General features: G+C 48.3%; 1 protein-coding gene across 3 annotated transcripts; it reads left to right on the top strand.

The window, feature by feature from the left end:
• Positions 1-520: 520 nt before the first annotated feature.
• Positions 521-23,130, top strand: gon4lb (gon-4 like b). 3 transcript variants are annotated; one of them, XM_084357243.1, is made up of 31 exons: positions 856-1,003; positions 2,575-2,705; positions 4,350-4,521; positions 4,770-4,912; positions 5,062-5,136; positions 5,241-5,291; positions 5,431-5,475; positions 5,594-5,704; positions 6,286-6,387; positions 6,519-6,665; positions 6,765-7,002; positions 7,341-7,442; positions 7,537-7,577; positions 7,945-8,036; positions 8,485-8,731; positions 8,925-9,011; positions 12,998-13,184; positions 13,744-13,885; positions 14,180-14,330; positions 14,413-14,529; positions 15,122-16,141; positions 18,496-18,739; positions 18,821-18,978; positions 19,183-19,380; positions 19,940-20,083; positions 20,347-20,655; positions 20,737-20,835; positions 20,912-21,038; positions 21,117-21,762; positions 22,585-22,687; positions 22,771-23,130. In XM_084357243.1, the coding sequence occupies exons 1-31, from the start codon at positions 988-990 to the stop codon at positions 22,885-22,887; spliced, it is 5,562 nt and encodes a 1,853-aa protein (XP_084213369.1). In that variant the 5' UTR covers positions 856-987; the 3' UTR covers positions 22,888-23,130. The 3 variants fall into 3 exon arrangements, with proteins under 3 accessions (XP_084213370.1, XP_084213369.1, XP_084213371.1); XM_084357244.1 differs by lacking the exons at positions 856-1,003; positions 2,575-2,705 and adding an exon at positions 521-624; XM_084357245.1 differs by lacking the exon at positions 2,575-2,705 and having other exon boundaries at positions 858-1,003.
• The last annotated feature ends 615 nt before the right edge of the window (positions 23,131-23,745 follow it).

The following is a 23,745-nucleotide window of genomic DNA, read 5'->3' as shown; positions in this document are numbered from 1 at the left end:
GACACGTGAGAATATGATCTGCTTCTGGTTCACTACATCACTCACTCATGATAGAGAGCAGAACCTGGGGGACATCAATCTCTGATGCACTGGTCACCAGCACAGGTGGGCATTTTGGACAGGTGGCAGGTACACTAGTGCCATCCATCAAACAGCCCATTCCTTCGCCACAGGTGTGATCGTTTCACAGGTTAGTTTTACAAGTGTTATTGTTTCACAGGTGTGATTGTTTCACATGTGTGTGATGTTTGACCTGTTCAGAAGACATAAGAAGTACCTCTGAAAGTTACAGTACAAACAGCTGTTTTAAACCATAATGTCGGTTATATATATTTATAGAGTATATATAAAATGTATTTATCGATTGGTTGACATCATTACGCCATTACATTTCCCTCTGATCGATCGTGTGAGTCCATTCTTCTGACATCCGGTCCAGCAGGCGGCGCCATGTTCTTTTTACAATGATGTTCCGCGTTTATTTTGAAGGACCCGGACCGGAAATGTTATTGTTGTTGGCCAGAGAGAAGCTAGCAGAGCTGAGGAAGCTAACAGCTCTCAGAGGCTAACGGAGTTAACATGACGGAGTAACGAATGGCTGACGGTCCTGACATCAGTGTGAAGGTGAGTTTTCTTCATGACGGACACATTCAGGTTTGTGTTTGATGTTTCCGGTTCTTTATTGGTAATCTCCAGCTCAACTTCGCGCCACAAACCTGCACACACAGAAGCAGCCACTGCGCAGGCTCAGTAGGACTGCTGTGTTAGCTTAGCTACGTTAGCTGCCGGTCAGCAACCGCTGCTGTTGTTATTAAAACTAATGACGCCAACACACAGGAACATCATGGCCGCTGCTCCGTCAGTTAGCACGATTATGATCCTAACCCGGGTCATTAACCGGGTCACCTGCCTGCCTTCATTATATTATAGTTCTAATATGAATATGTCTGTATTGATCACCGGCAGTGTGGGAGGGTAACTCGCAAAATGTACTCCGTTACAGGTACTAATTAACTGTTAAGTCAGTAAGTAATGAGATACTAAGATATAAGTTTTTTCCGTTACTTTTTATTATCTCATTACCGTTGTTCACAAATCTGTCTAAATCTGTGTTAGTGAGCGCTTCTCCATCACACCTCACAGGTGTGGCATATCAAGATGCTGATTAGGCAGCATGATCGTTGCACAGGTGTGCCTCAGGCTGGCCACAATAAAAGGCCACTCTGAAATGCACAATGCCACAGATGTCGCAAGTTTTGAGGGAGTGTGCGATTGGCATGCTGACTGCAGGAATGTCCACCAGAGCTGTTGCCCGTGAATTGAATGTTCATTTCTCCACCATAAGCCGTCTCCAAAGGCGTTTCAGACAGTTTGGCAGTACATCCAACCGGCCTCACAACCGCAGACCACGTGTAACCGCACCAGCCCAGGACCTCCACATCCAGCAGGTTCACCTCCAAGATCGTCCGAGACCAGCCACCCGGACAGCTGCTGCAACAATCAGTTTGCATAACTAAAGAATTTCTGCACAAACTGTCAGAAACCGTCTCAGGGAAGTTCATCTGCATGCTCGTCGTCCTCATCGGGGTCTCGACCTGACTGCAGTTCGTCGTCGTAACCAACTTGAGTGGGCAGATGCTCACATTCGATGGCGTCTGGCGCCGGAGAGGTGTTCTCTTCAAGGATGAATCCCGGGTTTCACTGTTCAGGGCAGATGGCAGACAGCGTGTGTGAGCGGTTTGCTGATGTCAACGTTGTGGATCGAGTGGCCCATGGTGGCGGTGGGGTTCTGGTATGGGCAGGCGTATGTTATGGACAACAAACACAGGTGCATTCTATTGATGGCATTGTGAATGCACAGAGATACCGTGACGAGATCCTGAGGCCCATTGTTGTGCCATTCATCCACGACCATCACCTCATGTTGCAGCATGATAATGCACGGCCCCATGTTGCAAGGATCTGTACACAATTCCTGGAAGCTGAACACATCCCAGTTCTTGCATGGCCAGCATACTCACCGGACACGTCACCCATTGAGCATGTTTGGGATGCTCTGGATCGGCGTATACGACAGCGTGTTCCAGTTCCTGCCAATATCCAGCAACTTGGCACAGCCATTGAAGAGGAGTGGACCAACAGGCCACAGGCCACAATCAACAACCTGATCAACTCCATGTGAAGGAGATGTGTTGCACTGCGTGAGGCAAATGGTGGTCACACCAGATACTGACTGGTTTTCTGACCACTCCCCCCCAATAAAGCAAAAGTGCACATTTCAGAGTGGCCTTTTATTGTGGCCAGCCTGAGGCACACCTGTGCAATGATCATGCTGTCTAATCAGCATCTTGATATGCCACACCTGTGAGGTGGGATGGATTATCTCGGCAAAGGAGAAGTGCTCACTAACAGATTTAGACAGATTTGTGAACAATATTTGAGAGAACAGGTTCTTTTGTGTGTATAGAAAATGTTTTAGATCTTTGAGTTCAGCTCATGAATGGGAGCAAAAACAAAAGTGTTTATATTTTTGTTCAGTGTATTTCTGTGTAATCCTGTTACTGTGTGTGAAAGCTTCAGATGTGGAGAGGAGGCAGTATCAGAGCCACAGCAGCGGAGAGCTGGGTCTGTGTGAATGGGTAAACCTGAGGCTCGGAGCGGGAGCGTGTCGATCTCATGGTGTTCACAGTCTGACAACTAAACAGGTCCTTCACTCATCAAATAAAAGAGAAATGTCCCACAAAGCAACCTTACAGAACCAAACAACAGTAACGTGGTAACTGGTCGTGTCTTTGGCAACTTATGAGGAAAAGTAATACTGCAGTTATACTGGAGAAGTGTCTGTCCTCCCGTCTGTCCTCCCATCTGTCCTACCGACCGTCTGTCTCCAGCAAAAAACTTTAACTCACATGTGTTTGTCTCCTTCAGTGTTGTGTTGTTGTAGTTACTGTTGTGATGGTCAGCCCCCCCTCCGACCGAGACTTCAGTGAACTTTCCCCTAGAAAATAGCCTCCCTCCCCGCGAGTGAGAGTCAGACAGCGTCCTGTTGACTGATGGCGATTATGTAATTATGTAATTTAGAGTGAAAATGTAACTTTGTCACTTTCCAGGATGTTTGGTGGGTCAGGATCTCAATCACAACACTTTATAACAGCATCATATGATTATAAACAGTCAGCGGGTACATGTTGACATTAACAGGAGGACACTGAGGGAAACACGTAACGTCATCATCATGACGTGTACCATCATGATGATGACGTGTACCGTCACGTAGGGGTGGGCGATATATATCGTTTGCGATAATATCGTCATTGTTGTTTTGACGATGTGCAAATTTCCATTAATCGAGTATTTAAATGACTTCGCCAAAAATAGGTTGAAACGCACGCGGAAACTCCTCACATCCACTTAACACACGGTGCAGCAGCAACGCTCTCTACAGCATGGCAGGATTCGCCCCATCCCTCGACCTCTTGCCTTCGACCTCTGAACGCCGCAACGTCTCATAACAACAACAATAATGGCGGACTACATGCTTGTGTTCGTGTTTCTTGGAACTTACCCGCCTTGTAGTCGAGTGTGAAATGGGAAAATTAGTTTTTGAGCGCTCTGAGCGCTAAAAACGCGTTTGGTGGACACAAGCCCCAACTTAGACAATTCCAATCACATTTTAAAGGATATCGACTGATTATCGTTATCGCCAAAATCCCCAAAAATATTGAGATATTATTTTTTGCCCATATCGCCCACCCCTACTGTCACGCCTCTTTTGGATCCGCAGTGCCGGCTTGCTGTATGAATTGACACACTGGAGCGTCTTTACGCCGGAGCTGCTTGGTTCTGTGTGAACAAACAAAGGCAGAGAGTTGGCAAACCTCCGCTGTGGAGATAATGTGGAGTCTCTGTGTGAAAAGGGCGACTGAACACCTTCAGGTTGTTAGTTGAAGTGCTGATAATAAACAGGATCTTTATTTACTTCAGAACGAACAGATCATGAACTGCAGACATCATATTGTATTTGATGCAGTGCTGCAGTATTTTAAAATGTAGTGTCGTGAACATGCTAATATTACGTAAAGGCTAACTAAGCTAACTTTCTGTCGTTGCTGACTTTGGGACGACAGGGCGCCCTGCAGCACGCTGTGGTGTATTAGCAGCACATAGATAAACGGTCTTGCATGTTTATCTGATCGGCCATTCGAGAGACCACCGATCAAACTATTTAGAACCAATATTGGCAGATAAGATCATGGGCAGATCAATCAGAGTACCTGGACTCAGTGTGAAGCTTCAATAAAGTGACTCAGTCAACACGTTGACCTCCATCTGTCTCCTCTGTGATCCAGTGGACGGAGAGGCGACGTCCAGCTGAAGAAGATGTTTGTCCTCTGGGGTGTAAATCTTTGAGGACTGATGGAGAGACCATCATCTTCAGACCGGACAGGAAGTCATCATCCACGGCTCACACAGGAAGTCCCACTGTGGACAGACAGGACGAGGAGAGAACACCTGTCTCAGGTGACACAGAATAAACACATGAACATGCTTTACATAAAGTTTGGTTGAACTCAGCTGACAGGTTGTTTGTTAGTAGACCAGGTGTGAACAGACAGGTAACATGATAAAGAAGGTGTGTCTCTGCACCTGTTTCATGTCTGAAGGTTTGAAGGTTACTGGAGCGTTATCGGGTGAACTGACAATGGTGTACCTGCAAGAAGGCGGAGCCAGGTGTTTAACACTTGAAGTGTTGTCTGTCTCCTGCTCAGGTGGAGGGATAATGGGGGAGAAGGTGGTCACCATGGAGACCAGCGAGTCCAGTGAGGATGAACTGGGACGACTGGACATCGACCTGGACAGGAAGTCAAGACAGCACAACCTGACGTCCAGCAACGTGCGCGCCATCCTGCACGTGAGCGTCACACACACAACACAGCAGTGCGCGTGCACACACACACACACACACACACACACACACACACACAGTGAATGTGTGTGTTTCATACAGTTTACGTAAGAAGAGGTTGGTGTGTCAACACGTGTTCTTGTGTCCCGTGTCAGGAGGTGATTACCCATGAGCGTGTGGTGGCCATGATGAAAGCTGCCATCAGAGACACTCAGGACCTGCCCATGTTTGTGAGTCCATGTTGTCTTTGTCTTGTGTGAAACGCCTTCACGTGTTTTTAAAGTGTTTTTAACGTGTTGTCTGTTTGTTTGTCTGTCCTTCTGTTTTTCATCAGGAGCCAAAGATGACTCGTTCCAGACTGAAACAGGCCGTCCAGCAGGGACAGGTGAGTGCACACCTCCACAATCCTCTCTGACAGTTTACCTGGAGATCCAAACATGTCTGTTTAATCTGTCTGTCTCTCTGTCTGTCTGTCTCTCTTTCTCTTTCTCTGTCTGTCTCTCTGTCTGTCTGTCTGCTTACAGCCACTAAATTGGAGTCTTTCAGCAGTGAACACGACCACAGTAAAGGTAAGCTATCTAAATCAGTCTGTCCATCTGTCCCTTTGCCTGACTGTCCGTCCCTCTGCCTGTCTGTCCGTCCCTCTGGCTGACTGCCCGTCTCTCTGCCTGTCTGTCTGTCCTGCAGCCTCCTCAGTTCGTGGACATTGATCTTGAGGAAGATGAAGACTCGTCTGATGAAGAGTATTGTCCTGATGAGGAGGAGGAGGAGGAGGAGGAGGAGGACACGGCTGAGGAGGTGAGTGATTGTTTGACCTTTGATTTATTGTCTTCTCATTGGTGAGCTGATAATCAATCAGTTTGATCAGTAAACCGTGATTGAAACGTGTTCTGTGTGGTACCGGTTCTCCTTCTGTTGTGGGTCAGAGTCAGGGGTATCAGGTGGGGACCCAACTCCTCCCCCTCCTCTGGTCCAGCTCATGGTGCTGGTTCTGTTCCTCAACATTACCTCAGACACAAAAGCCCAACTACACACTGTGTGTGAGCATTGATCACTGAAGGATGGAGGAGGACCCCAGGAGGACTGGTCTCTGGTCCTCATCAGACCAGACTGAGTTCAGGACCGGACTGGATGTTGGTCTCTCTCTGTGCTGATAGGCTCCTCCCCACCTGTCTGCACAGGTGTTTTTGTTGACTCTAAAGCTGACAGCACTCTGGGACTGCCTGTCTGTCTCTCTGCCTGACTGTCTGTCTCTCTGGGACTGTAACCATGGAAATGCTGCAGGACACATTCTAGCTGAAGGTCACCACGTACCATGATCCTGTGTGTGTGTGTGTGTGTGTGTGTGTGTGTGTGTGTGTGTGTGCGTGTGTTTGCAGACCTTCCTCAGTGATGCAGACAGCTTCGCTTCACCTCCCAGAATGCATCAGGGCTCTCATCCCAAACTTCTGGCAAACCAGCGAACTGATAAAGCCCAACAGGTACTCTGAACTCTGACCTCTGACAGGTACTCTGACCTCTGACAGGTACTCTGACCTCTGACAGGTACTTTGATCTCTGACAGATACTCTGACCTCTGACCCTTTGACATACTATCTGACCTGTGTTTTAGAGATCTCTAACATACCTGGAGGAAGAGGTGATGAACTCAAGCTGTGCTCCTCAGCACCTCCTCACTGCTCCTGAGTGTTCCTTCCTGGAGAGACTTAATGCTGTGGAAGAGGAGTTGGACTGCAGCCCTGCCTACACCTATAACCAGGTAGCTGTCGCACCCACCCACTCGCCAAGCATCTCCCCGCACTTCTGCATACCCGTCTCTCTCTCTACCTACCTACCTACCTACCTACCTCTTTTTCAGTGTCTAGACAGAAAAGCCGTTGATGATGATGATGGTGGTGGTGCTGAAGACTCAAGCTGTTTGGCGTACCGCACACGCTCAAAACTTCGTCTGGTTAACGTTCCTATGGGCCAGCTGGAGGCGGAGCTTCTTGCCCCTGATATCACCGCTGACATGTACGAGCAGAGCGCTTCCCAGCGAAAGGGGGACCGTCATTGGACCACGTGGCTTCAGGGTCTCATGGTCCCTGACAACGAAGGTCAGAGGTCAAAATAAAAGTCTGCCTCATTTCGTCTGCATGTTGTGAAACAGTTTGTCTGTTTCCAGTCGTTGCTAAACTGAAATTTGTGTGAGGTGGGAAGTGAAGAGTAACTAACCACAGCACAGTAAACTCTGTACACCCTCTGTTTATTCAGCCAGGATTTATTCCTCCCGACGCTTCAACTGAACCGTTAACACACATCTGATTAGATTCAGAACAAAATAATTGATTGTCAAATTATGGTGGAATGTTGAGTCATAATCCCTTTTAACTAATGTGTTACCCACAATGTGCTGTCCTCTCTGACAGCTGACTGAACCTGTTTGATATTTCAGAGGAAGCTGATGACGATGACGATCCTGAGTACAACTTCCTGGATGACCTGGATGAACCAGACCTGGAGGACTACAGGACGGACCGGGCCGTTCAGATCACCAGTAGGTGTTGTGTTGGACTGGAGCTTTTCCAGGACTTCTTTATGTCCTCCCCTCAGTGTCACAAGTCCTTCTTCTTCTTCTTCTTCTTTTTCAGAGAGGGAAGTGAATGAGTTGCTGGACGAGCTCTTTGATACAGTGAGTTGGTTTTTACCAGCTGTTGTTTCTGCTGATGATTCTAGTCTTCATAGAGGATGTTAAACTGGTTCTGTTCTTTACCAACAGTTGCTATTGTTTACCTGGCTGTTGGTAAACGTGGTATTTTGTCTGTATTTCTGTACAAGCAGCACATTAAGTTTTGTCTGTTGGATTTAAACAGAATCACGTCCCTAATAAGAACTGTTTCACCATAATCAACATTACTCATCATTTAAAGAACTCAGGAACTGTCAGTGTGGACACCAAGTTCAAGTTGTAGTTGATTTTAGTTGAGTCAGAACTTAATAATGAGTTGGGACAACTCTTGTGGGTCCGGGACTGACGCTGACCTCCATTCACTGTACAGCTCCAGGAGGAGGAGCAGGAGGAAGAGGAGGAGGAGGAGGAGGAGGCCCAGACACAGATTGGACCCAAATTCAATGTGCCGCAGGCTTTACGGTAACACTGCACAGAGTTTGTTCACTGATGGATAAACACACACCTCAACGGGGGGGTTTGGGTTGCAAACAGATGTCGGTCCTCCTGTTGGGACGGTGCAGCAGAGAAGTGCTGTGACTGTTTGGGTTGGGAGGAAGAGAAACGGCCTCTGCTGCTGCTTCTTCATACAGAACACATGAAGAAGAAAACCGCTGAGGGGACACATGTAGAGTCATTATAGGCTCCACCCACTTCCTTTTCACGTGTTGTAACAAAAATGTCCCATTTCTGAAACCTGTCCAAACAACAGCTTTAAGATACCACTAGTATGTCACATCATAAGCTATGCAATCATGCAGACGGAGCCTGTGTGAGAAAGCAGCTGTGTTACTGTTGCTCTGATAGGTGGAGAGGGAACTTTGCTAAGTTTGTGTGTTACAGCAGTTTTGTCCCTTTCTGCCATCTGTAGTTTTGAGGCACCATTAGCCAGCATGTTAACAGAGCGACGACGAACAGTCAGGAAACAGTACGAAGCTCTGCAGCAGAGGAGAGCTCTGCAGGACACAACTAATCACTTTGACCACACAACTCTGAAGGACACCCCCAGACCACAACCCGACACCATCACCTCCGTCTTTGTACTGCCAGGTCGGGTCTGCCCCACCTTCCACCTGGACTACAATCAGAAACTGCAGCTAAAGCAGCAGATACAGCAGGTACGCGAGACTTACTGGCCATGTTGTAACTCAGTCTGACATCACCTTCCCCTAGTTTATGATCAGCTCTTCTTCATATCCAGCATGAACAAAATCCTGATGGTTGTCAGACTTTCAGACCAAAACAACAAGCTTCGGATTTCCAGGTGAAGTTGACCTGAAACAGAGTGATTGAAATGTTTCTGTCTCCCAGCATGTGCAGCTGCTGACTCAGGTCCACCTGCTCTGTCACCATGTGGACACCTTGCACCATGAAGCCTGCATCACCAAACACTACCTGGTCAGTATGTAAATAAAAACACAAACACAACCTGCTCAGTCAGTAAATAACAACACAAACACAACCTGCTCAGTCTGTAAATAACAGCACAAACACAACCTGGTCAGTATGTAAATAATAATAATAATAATACATTTTATTTATAACGCGCTTTTACAGGTGCTCAAAGACGCTTACATGAAAATATCAACACAATTAAAATATAGAACAATGTGGAGTAACATACAATTAAGATACACAAACAGTGTAGAAAAAAAAGACAAAATGAGAAGAGGATAAAAGAACAGAAAATTAGACATATTTAATTTAATTTACAGATTAAAAGCCAGTTTAAAAAGGTGTGTTTTTAGGAGTGATTTGGAGGTGTGGGGGTTTGTCTCTGATGGGTTTGGGGAGTGAATTCCAGAGGGTGGGGGCGGCAACAGAGAAGGCTTTGTCGCCCCAAGTTCAGTGCTTGGTCCGAGGGGGTAGGGCAAAGAGATTTCCCTCTGAGGATCGGAGGGCACGGGAGGGGGTGTAGTGGTGGAGCAGGTCTGTGAGGTAGGTGGGGGCCAGGTTGTTAAGTGATTTGTGGGTGAGCAGGAGGATTTTGAATTGTATGCGGTGTGAGATGGGGAGCCAATGCAGTTTTTGGAGGACAGGGGTGATGTGTTCTCGGGAGCGGGTGTGGGTGAGCAGGCGGGCAATGGAGTTCTGAATGTATTGGAGTTTATTGAGGACTTTGGATGATGAGCCGTATAGGATGCTGTTGCAGTAATCTAGTCTGGATGTTATAAAAGCATGGATCAGGGTTTCGGCAGCAGAGAAGGTGAGTGAGGGGCGGAGACGATGTTCTTGAGGTGAAAGAAGGCGGTCCTGGTGATGTGGTTAATGTGGTGGTTGAACTAGAGTTGGTTCCGGATGTGAGGAGAGGAGGACAGAGTGCAGTTGTTGAAGGTGAGGCTGAAGTTTTGGGTGGTTCTGGTGTGGGATGTGGGACCAATGATGATGATGTCTGATGTGTCACTGTTCAGTTGCAGGTAGTTTCTTTGCATCCATTTTTTAATTTCAGTGAGACAGTTGCTGAGTGTGGAGTGGGTGGTGTTGGTGATGGCTTTGGTGGAGATGTACAGTTGGACGTCGTCGGCGTAGCAGTGAAACTGGAGTCCGTAATGATGGATGATTTTGCCAAGGGGGAGCATGTAGAGGATGAAGAGGAGGGAACCAAGCACCGATCCCTGGGGGACACCTTGTGACAGGGGAGTGGTGGAGGAGGTGCAGTTGTTAACGCTGATGAACTGGTGACGGTTGGTGAGGTAGGAGTGGATCCAGGTGAGTGCTGTGCCAGTGATGTGGGCTGAAGATTTCAGTTGGGAGAGCAGGATGGAGTGGTTGATGGTATCAAAGGCTGCTGTGAGGTCAAGGAGGATGAGGATGTTGAGGTGTCCGGAGTCTGAGGAGAGGAGGAGGTCATTGGTAATTTTGAGGAGGGCTGTCTCTGTGCTGTGTTTTGACCAGAAACCGGATTGGAAGCATTCAAAGAGATTATTGGAGGTAAGGTGGGTTCTGATTTGAGAGGCCACAGTAGGGCTGTGCAATTAATCGAATTTTGATCGTGATTTCGATTTTTGGGTCAAACGATCTCCAAACTAATATAATCGAATTGAAACGATTCATTTGGCATTTTACAGTACAGTAAGCCTAGAGATTTTCTGAAAGAGACGCGCATGCGCAATTCAGTCCCTCCCCCAAAGCATTCACCGCGGCCCTGCCGACTGACACTCACTCAAGTTACGTTTTTCTCTAAATTACATAATTACATAATCGCCATCAGTCAACAGGACACTGTCTGACTCTTTCACTCGCGTGGTTCACTAAGTTCACCCTCGGTCGGGAGGGCTGACCATCGCGGTGATTTTTTTCACCGTGACAAACACTTGGTGAGTTTAAGTTTTTTGCTGGGGACAGACGCTGTTTTTCGTGTAGAAATGTGATGAGAGTCGGTCGGACAGACACTTCACGTATAACTGTGGTATTTTTTTTCCTCATATAAGTTGCCAAAGACGCAACCAGTTACTACGTCACTGTTGTTTGGTCCTGTCACGCTGCTTTGTGGGACATTTCTCTATATTTTGTTGAGTGATGGACATGTTCAGTTATCAGACAGTGAACACCATCAGACCGACGCACCCTCGCTCCGCGCCGCCGACTTATCCTCTCACACTGGTTCGGTTCGCCAATACTTTGCCTCTGATACCTCCGGAGGCGCATCAGCGAAATTTCACCCCTCGCAAAGACAAGGCCACAACCCCCACGACATCAACGCAGAGTCAGACATCGATCTCAGACACACTGTATAATGCGACTCCTTGTCCGTCAAATTCGGATAGGCACAAGAAAATACCAGCTGCCATTGGATACTTTTTAGCTAAAGATATGCACCCTATCGTTTGTCTTATTTGATTTTCTAAGTATATTTATTTTATTCATTAAATGTTTTATAGAAATTGCAGAACAGTTGGATACATATTTGTACATTATTTTAGATTTGAACATTTTGTGTATTTTTTTGAGAGAAATGCAGAATAAATGCTCATCATGTTTCCAAACTGAAAAATAATCCTTTAAATAATCGTGATTTCAATATTGACCAAAATAATCGTGATTATGATTTTTTCCATAATCGAGCAGCCCTAGGCTACAGCACGTTCCAGGATTTTTGATAGGAAGGGGAACAGAACCAGAGCTGAGGGAGGTGTTAATGATGTCGGTGATGAGTGGGGAGATGACAGGGAGGCAGTCCTTAATGAGTTTGGATGGGATGGGGTCCAGGGTGCAGGTGAAGGTTTTTATCCCGGTCATGAGAGTTCTTAACTGTGCTGGAGATATTGGAGAGAACTGTGACAGGGGCTGGATGGTGGCAGGCGGTGAGGCAGGTGGTAAGATGGGAGGGATCCCAGAGGTGTTGAGGTTACTGTAGATGGTGTCTATTTTTGTTTGGAAGTATGAAAGGAATGATTGGCACTTTTCAGTTGTGAATGATGAGGGAGTGTTGTCATGGGGTTTGAGGAGTGAGTTTATGGTGGAAAACAGAGCCTTGGAGTTGTTTGAGCGAGAGTGGATGAGGTGGGATTAGTAGGTGGTCCGGGCTGCGTTGAGTGCATCTTTGTATTGTTGTAGGTGGTCTGTGTAGGTGACAAGGTGAACAGATAATCCAGTTTTCTTGCAAAGTCTTTCCAGTTGGCGTTTCCGGGATTTCATTTGGTGGAGTGCGGGGGTGTACCAGGGGGCAGAGTGGGTGAATGAGACAGTTTTTGTTTTGGCGGGGGCAAGCTGATCCAAGCAGGAGGAGAGTGTGCTGTTGTAATAGTTGACCAGGTTAGTGGGGTCATCAGAGGGCAGGGGAGGTGAGGCAGACAGACAGTAGGTGAGAGAGGCTGAGAGAGCTGCAGGTGAGAGGGAGTCAAGGTTTATGAAGGTTGTTGTCCAGCTCTGGATTGGGGTGGGGGTAGGGATTTCAATCTTCATTGTGATTGCCAGGTGGTCGGAAATGTGCAGATTGTGACTGGATAGCTGTTGAATGTTGAGTTTAGTGGAGCAAACCAAGTCCAGAATAACACAAACACTACCTGCTCAGTCAGTAAATAACAACACAAACACAACCTGCTCAGTCAGTAAATAAAAAAACAAACACAACCTGCTCAGTCTGTAAATAACAACACAAACACAACCTGCTCAGTCAGTAAATAAAAAAACAAACACAACCTGCTCAGTCTGTAAATAACAACACAAACACAACCTGCTCAGTCAGTAAATAAAAAAACAAACACAACCTGCTCAGTCTGTAAATAACAACACAAACACAACCTGCTCAGTCAGTAAATAAAAAAACAAACACAACCTGCTCAGTCTGTAAATAACAACACAAACACAACCTGCTCAGTCAGTAAATAAAAAAACAAACACAGCCTGCTCAGTCAGTAAGAATCGATCTCTTCTTCCTTCAGGAGGAGCTGCAGCACTTGGCACGCCGTCAGGAGGAGTTTTTTCTCTGCAGCAGTTTCAGAGTTTGTAACCTGCAGGGGGCTCTGGATCTTCTACAGGAGGTGGGGCTGACAGCAGAGCCTCCTCCTGCTCCCCCTGCTCCTCCTGCCTCCAGGCGCTGGCTCCCCAGGATGACTCCTGCTACAAACAGTAAGGAGGGAAATAAACTCTTGCTCTGTCAACATGTTAATCGTCCCATCAGACAGAAGTTTATCTTATCTCAGTGTTTCCCACAGAATGACTGTGTACCTGTGGTGGAGGCGGGGCTTGATTTGTGAGAATGAGACTCAAAAATCAACTGTCTGTCCTCAGAATCACTTTAAGAGTTTGTCTACATTACACTGGGTTGATTTAACTGTATTGCAGCACACTGACTGCCTCTCCCCCCTGTTTCTCTAAGTGGCTACATTAAAAAGGATCAGTGTGTTTACAGGAGGCAGGTAGCACCAGAGAGCGTCTCTGTCTGCAGAGCAGGTGTGACTGACTGGAGACAGAAGGGCTTTTAATCACTGGGTTAATCGATCTCTGATGCCGTTGTTCTAAGGGACAGATTTAAAAAAATAAAAGTATAAAATGCTTAAATGGGTCGCCAAATGTACTTGGTGGCAGTTATTATACCTTGGCAGCCCTCCCAAGTGAAGTCTATGTGGGAAACACTGTTGTCATGTTAAGTTGTTCTAGCAGATGCTCTTGTTCTGGTTCTGTGTAGGCCATGCCTTCCCTGTGCTGCCCGCCAACACTGCCTGGCTGTTCGCCACCAGACCCATCTTCCTTTACCCAGAACTACTTCCTGTCTGCAGCCTGGACCACACCCGACATCACCGGAGCGTTTACACTCCAGGAGAGAACGGGTGAATACACACTAATACACAAATAACAGGAACATAAACATAGTGTGTTCACAGTGTGGACAGTAACACAACAAACAGCTTTAAGAGTGTGGAGACATGAGGTCACGTTTGTAATGTTTGCTGTTCACTGAAGGAATTTGGATCTGAATTTAAAATATGAAACATGAGACAGGAACATCGACTTATATTTCCTGCATCAGTTCAGTACCCACTGAAAACAAACTGTCCAGCCCAGATGATCTGAAAATGTGACAAAGTTTTATCATCATAATCTCCCATGATGCCCCTGTGCAGGCTGATCGTTCTGGCTCTGAGGCACTTCGAGGGGACGCTCCAGATGGATCAGCTGATCAGCTCCTACCTGCTCTGTAAGAGTCGATGGAGCTTCAGGAAACACATCAGAGAGATGAGCGGACCGAGAGCCCCAGAAAACAATGTCATCAAGGTGACATCACTGTGACATGACACACATCATCAGCCAGTCTCTGTCAGAAACATGTCTAAACTCTGTCTATTCACGTCTTCAGACATTTCTGACACGGCGCGTTGTCCCCACGCTATCGCTCGCCTGCAGCAGAGTTCAGCCAGGAGACCAGCGCCCCCCAGTGGACAGAAACACCTCCAACAGGCCAAACTGGATCAAGGTCTCACAGACAAACAGCCTCTGACACAAGCACTGCTGCTGAGGACACTAACTGGAATCACTCAGCTCAGAGTTACAAATGAAATAAGTGTTTGTGGTGTGCATGTGGTGTGTTTGTGGTGTGTATCTGGTGTTTTTGTGGTGTGTATCTGTTGTGTTTGTGGTGTGTATCTGGTGTTTTTGTGGTGTGTATCTGTTGTGTTTGTGGTGTGTGTCTGGTGTTTTTGTGGTGTGTATCTGGTGTGTGTCTGGTGTGTATCTGGTGTTTATGTGGTGTGTATCTGTTGTGTTTGTGGTGTGTGTCTGGTGTTTTTGTGGTGTGTATCTGGTGTGTGTCTGGTGTGTATCTGGTGTTTATGTGGTGTGTATCTGTTGTGTTTGTGGTGTGTATCTGTTGTGTTTGTGGTGTGTATCTGGTGTGTGTCTGGTGTGTTTGTGGTGTGTATCTGGTGTGTTTGTGGTGTGTATCTGGTGTGTTTGTGGTGTGTGTCTGGTGTGTTTGTGGTCTGGTGTTCCTCTTGTTATATTCAGAGTGATGTCACAGTCGAGTCACCTGATGGTTCTCTGATGTTCTGTGATGTTCTCACCTACAGAACAGTCAGCTGATCATCCAGAAGACCCGACTCACCTCGGACTCTTACCCCCCCTCCCTCCCCCCTGGCTGCACTCTTAGGCTCCACCCTCACTGGCTCAATAAGTCCCGCCCCCTGCATCCCCGCCACAGACGCCTCTTCACCTTGGCCCATAATGCATCACTGCCGCAACTCGCCAAAGCCCCAGCAGACAGGCAGACAGACAGACAGGCAGACAGACAGGCAGACCTGTCCCTTCCCCCTCCAGGTGTCAGTAGTTCAGTCCCCACCCACCCTGTATGCGCTGACATCATTCAGTCCTGCCTTCCTATTGGCCAGAGAATGCCACAGAGTGTTTCCAGGCAACAGGACAGTTGTCCTCTCCCCCCCCTGATCAACCCTACAAATAACAGAATGCCTTGCACAGCAGCGGCCATGAAGCCGGGGTACTTCTTCCTGCAGATGATGTGGACCCCACTGGCTCCCCCAGCCGTCAGCTCCCAGAATGCTCAAGGGCAACACATCCACCGACCAATAAGGGAAGGGCAGGATGATCAGGTGTCCACAAGGCTACACCCCCCTACAAAGGAGAAGAGACGAGAGGAGGAGGAGGAGGAGAGTTCTGCTTCACCCTCAACACTGAGCCCTCTGTCATCCTGTGCAGGAGAGGAGGAAGAGGACGAGGAGGAGGACTGGACAGTTCGGGGTGTGGTCAGTTTGAATGGAGGAGAAAAGCCTGCTGGAGAGGATGAAGTGGGGAGAGAAAGAGGAGGTGGAGAGGAGGAATCAGGTGGGGGAGGAGAGGGGGAGGAAGAGGGACAGAGGGAGGATGGTGGAGGAGAGGGGGAGGAGGAGGGACAGAGGGAGGACGGTGGAGGAGAGGGGGAGGAGGATGGAGAGAAGGATAAGGATGAAGATCAGGACCGGCAGGGCGAGGAGGAGGAGGAGGAGGACTTCGATGACCTCACACAGGATGAAGACGAGGAGGAAGTGATGTCATCAGCGTCAGAGGAGTCAGTGCTGTCTGTTCCAGAGCTACAGGTAAACATGACTGCAGCAGCAGTGAACGAGTTATAGGACAGAAAACACTTGTGCCCACTTTTTCAGCAGTGTTTCTTCTGCAAGCACATCATTGGTTTAAGACACACCTTCAAGCAGGTTGCCAAGTTGTGGCGGAAATGTAAATCCCTGCTGCGCCGAGTCAAACCGAGTAGAGCCAGTATGGGGGGGTGTCAAAGCCTCTGCACATGGGACGCCGTTCTACCAACTGAGCTAACGGACGCCCGACAACATGTACCCGTTATTGAGTGTAAACAAAAACAAAAGAGTTGAACTGTTCTGATCTACAGTGGTGGCAGAAGAAGACACTGACTGACCTCACTGTGACTGACCTCACTGACCTCACTGTGGCTGACTTCACTGTGGCTGACCTCACTGTGACTGACCTCACTGTGACTGGCTTCACTGTGGCTGACCTCACTGTGACTGACCTCACTGACCTCACTGTGGCTGACTTCACTGTGGCTGACCTCACTGTGGCTGACCTCACTGTGACTGACCTCACTGTGGCTGACCTCACTGTGACTGACCTCACTGTGGCTGACCTCACTGACCTCACTGTGGCTGACCTCACTGTGGCTGACCTCACTGTGACTGACCTCACTGACCTCACTGTAGCTGACCTCACTGTGACTGACCTCACTGACCTCACTGTGGCTGACCTCACTGACCTCACTGTGGCTGACCTCACTGTGGCTGACCTCACTGTGACTGACCTCACTGACCTCACTGTAGCTGACCTCACTGTGACTGACCTCACTGACCTCACTGTGGCTGACCTCACTGTGGCTGACCTCACTGTGACTGACCTCACTGTGGCTGACCTCACTGACCTCACTGTGGCTGACCTCACTGTGGCTGACCTCACTGTGACTGACCTCACTGACCTCACTGTAGCTGACCTCACTGTGACTGACCTCACTGACCTCACTGTGACTGACCTCACTGACCTCACTGTGGCTGACCTCACTGTGGCTGACCTCACTGTGACTGACCTCACTGACCTCACTGTGGCTGACCTCACTGTGGCTGACCTCACTGTGGCTGACCTCACTGTGACTGACCTCACTGTGGCTGACCTCACTGACCTCACTGTGGCTGACCTCACTGTGACTGACCTCACTGTGGCTGACCTCACTGTGGCTGACCTCACTGTGGCTGACCTCACTGAAGCTGACCTCACTGTAGCTGACCTCACTGTGACTGACCTCACTGACCTCACTGTGACTGACCTCACTGACCTCACTGTAGCTGACCTCACTGTGACTGACCTCACTGACCTCACTGTGGCTGACCTCACTGTGACTGACCTCACTGTGACTGACTTCACTGTGGCTGACCTCACTGTGGCTGACCTCACTGTGACTGACCTCACTGTGACTGACTTCACTGTGGCTGACTTCACTGTAGCTGACTTCACTGTGGCTGACCTCACTGTGGCTGACTTCACTGTGACTGACCTCACTGTGACTGACTTCACTGTAGCTGACTTCACTGTGGCTGACCTCACTGTGGCTGACTTCACTGTGACTGACCTCACTGTGGCTGACCTCACTGTGGCTGACCTCACTGTGACTGACCTCACTGTGGCTGACTTCACTGTGGCTGACCTCACTGTGACTGACCTCACTGTGGCTGACTTCACTGTGACTGACCTCACTGTGGCTGACCTCACTGTGGCTGACCTCACTGTGACTGACCTCACTGACCTCACTGTGACTGACCTCACTGTGACTGACTTCACTGTGACTGACTTCACTGTGACTGACCTCACTGTGGCTGACCTCACTGTGGCTGACCTCACTGTGACTGACCTCACTGTGGCTGACCTCACTGTGACTGACCTCACTGACCTCACTGTGGCTGACCTCACTGACCTCACTGTGGCTGACGTCACTGTGGCTGACCTCACTGTGACTGACCTCACTGTGACTGACCTCACTGTGACTGACCTCACTGTAGCTGACCTCACTGTGACTGACCTCACTGACCTCACTGTGACTGACTTCACTGTGGCTGACCTCACTGACCTCACTGAAGCTGACCTCACTGTAGCTGACCTCACTGTGACTGACCTCACTGACCTCACTGTGGCTGACCTCACTGACCTCACTGTGACTGACCTCACTGACCTCACTGTAGCTGACCTCACTGTGACGGACCTCACTGACCTCACTGTGGCTGACCTCACTGTGGCTGACCTCACTGACCTCACTGTAGCTGACCTCACTGTGACTGACCTCACTGACCTCACTGTGGCGAGTTCAGATACGATTTTCTTAAATGTGTTCAGACTCGACAACATGTAACCAGGCATCACTGTTTGACCTTTTCAGGAGACCATGAAGCAGCTGACGTGGCTGGCTGCGGAGCGGCGGCTCTGTGCAGACGGAGACTCGGAGGAGGATCACTCTCCAACCTCCCCTGGCTCTCAGGAAGAGGAAGAGGAGGAGGAAGAGGAGTGCACTAAAGGGGAGGAGTCAGGTGAGGGGAGGAGCAATAAGGAGGGAAGAGACGAGGAGATGCCAGCAGGAGAGGGGACACCCAGAGGAGGAGGGAGGTGTCCTGGACGAGGACGAGGTCAGAGCTTGTTCATTTCTTCATCTCTGCTCTAATTAGTCCAGACGGTGTTTTTACATTTCGTCCTCTCTGTCTCTGCAGGTCGAAGCCGACCTCTTCGCGGTCTGAGGAGGAGTCGTCAGGAGCGTCACAGTAAAGACACTGATAAACTATTACTGCTGTACGATGAAAAAATTGTGGACAATGACCCGCACAGAGAGAGCAAAGATGTGGCGTTTGCCCAGAGTTACCTGAACAGGGTGAGACGACAAGACATGACGTTCCTGTACATGAAGTCACAGAGCTGAGTGTTTCTCATCTGCTGCTTTTAATCAGCAGAGATCACAAAATGATTCATTCAATTTATCAGATGAGGCTCCTCTTCAAAGGTTTAGATCACCCTGTCACAGGTGAGGTCATGTTGATGCAGGTATCTGTAGTTGACTGTTGCTGTGTGTCTGCAGGTGCGTGAAGCACTACAGGACATACCTGGGCAGGTGGAAGACTTTGTGTCTCTGCTGAACGAGTTTGAACAGGCAGGAGACGGACAGGAAGTGATTCTGTTGTTCAGGAAGCTGCGTTGCATCCTCGGAGACCGGACAGACCTCCTTCGAGACTTTGCTGCATTCCTTCATCCTGAGCAGGCGCTTCAGTGTGGACTGGTGAGCAGAACAGGTGTATCACAAGTGTATCACTGCAGGATCACAGGTGTATCACTGCGGGATCACAGGTGTGTCACTGCGGGATCACAGGTGTGTCACTGCAGGATCATTGTAGGATCACAGGTGTTTCACTAAAGGATCACAGGTGTGTCACTGCGGGATCACAGGTGTGTCACTGCAGGATCATTGAAGGATCACAGGTGTTTCACTAAAGGATCACAGGTGTGTCCCTGCGGGATCACAGGTGTATTACTGCTGGATCATTGTAGGATCACAGGTGTTTCACTGCAGGATCACAGGTGTATTACTGCAGGATCACAGGTGTGTCACTGCGGGATCATTGTAGGATCACAGGTGTGTCACTGCAGGATCACAGGTGTATTACTGCTGGATCATTGTAGGATCACAGGTGTTTCACTGCAGGATCACAGGTGTATTACTGCAGGATCACAGGTGTGTCACTGCGGGATCATTGTAGGATCACAGGTGTTTCACAGACTGAGTCACCTGTGAGGTCAGTGAACATTTCTGTGTTTGTGATGTCACTCTGTCCCGACAGTTTGAGGAGCAGCAGGCGTTCGAACGCAGCCGTCGCTTCCTGCGACAGTTGGAGATCAGTTTTGGAGATAATCCATCACATTATCAGAAGATCATCAAGGCTCTGCAGACCGGTCCAGACCTGAGTCCAACCAGCATCCACGAGGTACGAACATACCAGCATACCTGTGATCACTATCACCTGTACACAGACCAGTTCAACCAGTATCAGTAACTACTGGAGGTCACACAACAACACAGTGAGCTGAGAGGGTCAGGTGGACTTTAATGTCCGTCAACAATAAGCCACCAAAAATCCACTTAGAAGTCAAAATGTGTGATTGGAGGTTTGTTCCAGTTATTGATCAATAATCTGATAATCTAAGTTCAGTGTATTGAAGGTAAAATCAGCTGATTCATGCGTTTCAGCTAAAAGCTCAGATGGCGACGCTGCTAAAAGGCCACGCCCATCTACAAGCTGAATTTTGGGTATTTTTTGAGGAGCTCCGCCCACCTGTGGCCCGCCCTGGCCAGTTTGAAGAAGCTCATTGGCCAGAAGATGGAGGGGGTGGGTCAGATGGTGGTGAGGGTGTTGGCCAGGTGTCCGGAGGCGGAGCCACCAGTGGGTTCGAAGAAGTGACGCTCCCAGAGCTTGAAGAGGAAGAAGAGGGACATAAAATCCAGCCAATGACAAGCCGGCGCCAAAGGAGGAAGATGGACGCTCACAGAAACTACAAGGTCTGAAAACACAGGGAGGGAACCTTTAGTCTGCTCTCACTCATGGACTTCTTCTCAGACTGCTGTGTGATTTGTTTCCAGGACTGTGATTGGTCAGATAAAGACTGGCCCTGCCTCTGTCGTGATGCAAAGATTCGCAGACTCAGGAGGAAAGGATGCCCTCGCTGCCACGGCAACAAGGTCTGTCATTTTTTATCAGGTGCGAATGAGTGACAGGTAGAGACACACTTGTCTCACCTGTTGATCTCTCCTTCAGACCTCAGGGGGCGTGTCCAGAGCCATGAAGAGACTAGACCCTATGTACTCCCAGTTAAGCTCCGCCCACGATGAACCAGGTGACAAAGACCTGGACCTGAAGGGGGACAATGACAGTCCACAGCCAGGTGTGTAACACGATCACCTGTCACCTGTTTCAATGAACACACAGGTGTGCTGTGTAACTCTGTTGTTTCCTCTCACAGATCAGAGAGGTGCATCATGGGAAGGCTCGTTCCCTCTGACTGACGAAAAGGAGGAGGAGGAGCTGGATGAAGAGGAGGATGATGAAGATGAGGAGGAGAAGAAGAACAGTGAGAAGGAGCAGAGCCCCTCGGTGAAGAGGAGCCGGAGAGAGGAGGCGCTGAAGTCCACCATCGCCTCCTCCACCTCCTCCTCAAACCCCTCCAACTCCTCCATAATCTCCCACACCTCCGTCTCCACTTCAACCTCCGTTACCTCCCCTGTCACCTCCTTTCCCTCTGTCTCATCCTCTGTCTCCACCTCCTCCATCTCCGTTATTACCTCCTCCATCCTCACTTCAACCTCAGTTACCTCCTCTGTTGCCTCCTCTCCCTTTGTCTCCTCCTCTGTCTCCACTGCCTCCATCACCTCCTCCATCTTCACTTCAACCTCAGTTACCTCCTCCTCTCCCTCTGTCTCCACCACAACTCTCACCTCCTCCTCTACCTCTCCCACTATCTTCTCCTCCTCCTCTTCCACCAGCTCTCCATCCACCTGCACCTCCTCCACCTCTGCTCCTCCACGGCCCAGTCCTCCTCCTGACCTCCCCGTCTGTGCCAAGAACATTTCTCTGACAGCGAGCGGAGAGAAAGTGATCCTGTGGACCAGGTACACCTGCTCTGTGCTCCTCTGACCTCCTCTGTGCTCCTCTGATTCCTCTGTGCTCCTCTGATTCCTCTGTGCTCCTCTGACCTCCTCCGTGCTCCTCTGATTCCTCTGTGCTCCTCTGACCTCCTCTGTGCTCCTCTGATTCCTCTGTGCTCCTCTGACCTCCTCTGTGCTCCTCTGATTCCTCTGTGCTCCTCTGACCTCCTCTGTGCTCCTCTGATTCCTCTGTGCTCCTCTGACCTCCTCTGTGCTCCTCTGATTCCTCTGTGCTCCTCTGACCTCCTCTGTGCTCCTCTGATTCCTCTGTGCTCTTCTGAACTCTTGTTTAGAAAGCAGCAGGAGTACTGACTCTGTGGTTAACCTTGTTGTTGTGTTTGCTGCTGCTGATGTTGTGTTTGTTGATGTTGTTTTGCTTGTTGTTGTGTTTGTTTGTTGATATTGTTTTGTTTTTTCTTGTTGTGTTTGTTGATGTTTTGTTTGTTGATATTGTTTTGTTTGTTGATGTTTTGTTCATTGTTGTTATCTTTGTTGATGTTGTTTTCTTTGTTATTGTTTTGTTTGTTGTTAGTTGATGTTTTGTTCGTTGTTGTTTTGTTCGTTGATGTTGTTTTGTTTGTTGTTTGTTGATATTGTTCTGTTTGTTGGTTGTTTTGTTTGTTGATATTGTTTTTTGTTGATGTTGTTTTGTTTGTTGTTGTGTTTGTTGATATTGTTTTGTTTGTTGATATTGTTTTGTTTGTTGTTTGTTGATGTTGTTTTGTTTGTTGATATTGTTGTGTTTGTTGTTTGTTGATGTTGTTTCTTTTTTTTTTTTTTGTTCAGAGAAGCAGATAGAGTCATTTTGACGACCTGTCAGCAGGACGGAGCCAATCAGAACACATTCCAGGCGATCTCTACTCTGCTCAGCAACAAGACTCCCAGTGAGGTGATTGGCTGTTCCGACTTCTGTTGGGGCTGCGATTGGCCAATTCTTTGCTCTGTGTCAGTAACTCTTCCTCGTATCTCCAGGTATCTCGCAGGTTTCGAGATTTGATGCGTTTGTTTCGGACGGCGGCTCGTCAGACCAGCTCTGAGGACGAGGCTCCGCCTACTGAGACACCAGCAGCCAATGAGGAAGAAGACTGATATTAAGCTGTCAGAAGCACTGTAGCATGACGTTAACCAATCAGAGGAGCTGCTGATTCAGCTGTAGCGAAAAGCTTGTGTGATATTATGTGACTTTTATTGTGAAAGGATTCAGTGAATGTGATGTTTCCTGTAAATGAAAAAGAAAACTGTAAATATGAAAATTAAGATTATTTAATGTTTTTGTAAAAATGTAAGTTTTTTGTTTGTTTGTTTTTACAATAAAACCTTTTTTTTTTTTAATTCAAATCAGTTTTCACCCTTTTGCACATTTTTCCATCACATCTGTCGGCCTGGTTCTACTCAGCTGTACTCGGCGCCGCTACCTGCTTCAAGGTGTGTCTTAAAACAATGATGATCTTGTCCTGATCCACACAGTACTATCAAAGAATGAAACAACAAACATGTTTCATTTCCTATAACTCTTTCACAATAAAAGACCCCTATAATTTAGTCATTTAAAGGTTTTTATTATGAAGCAGCATCACAGGAAACGTTTTCAGCAGTAGTAACTAAACACGACTCCAGAACCAGCTGACCGTGAAACAAGTAAAAACAGCGAAACACATCAGATGTTTGAAACAAACAGGACGAAAGAAAGTAAAGAGATTCAGTCAGAAGCTGCAGACGGACTGAGAGCTGAACACGGACTTTAAAACCTCTTTCTCTCAGTTTTTCTGCACAGACATGAGTTCAGTATTGACTCAGGAGACGGGTGCTGTGGGTTGGACGTAGTCGTTAATCGTCACCGTGGTCTGCTTGGAGGCTGGGTGGGCCCGGCTTGGCCTTACTCTGAAGCAGGTACATCGCGGGTGTGGCACGGCTCAGCTCGGTGCGGCCAAATGTGCCGATGGTAAA

Source organism: Pagrus pagrus, assembly GCF_965226575.1.
Source record: "Pagrus pagrus genome assembly, chromosome: 7".
In the NCBI taxonomy this organism is placed as follows: domain Eukaryota; kingdom Metazoa; phylum Chordata; class Actinopteri; order Spariformes; family Sparidae; genus Pagrus; species Pagrus pagrus.
This window is presented reverse-complemented; position numbering and strand designations above follow the sequence as displayed.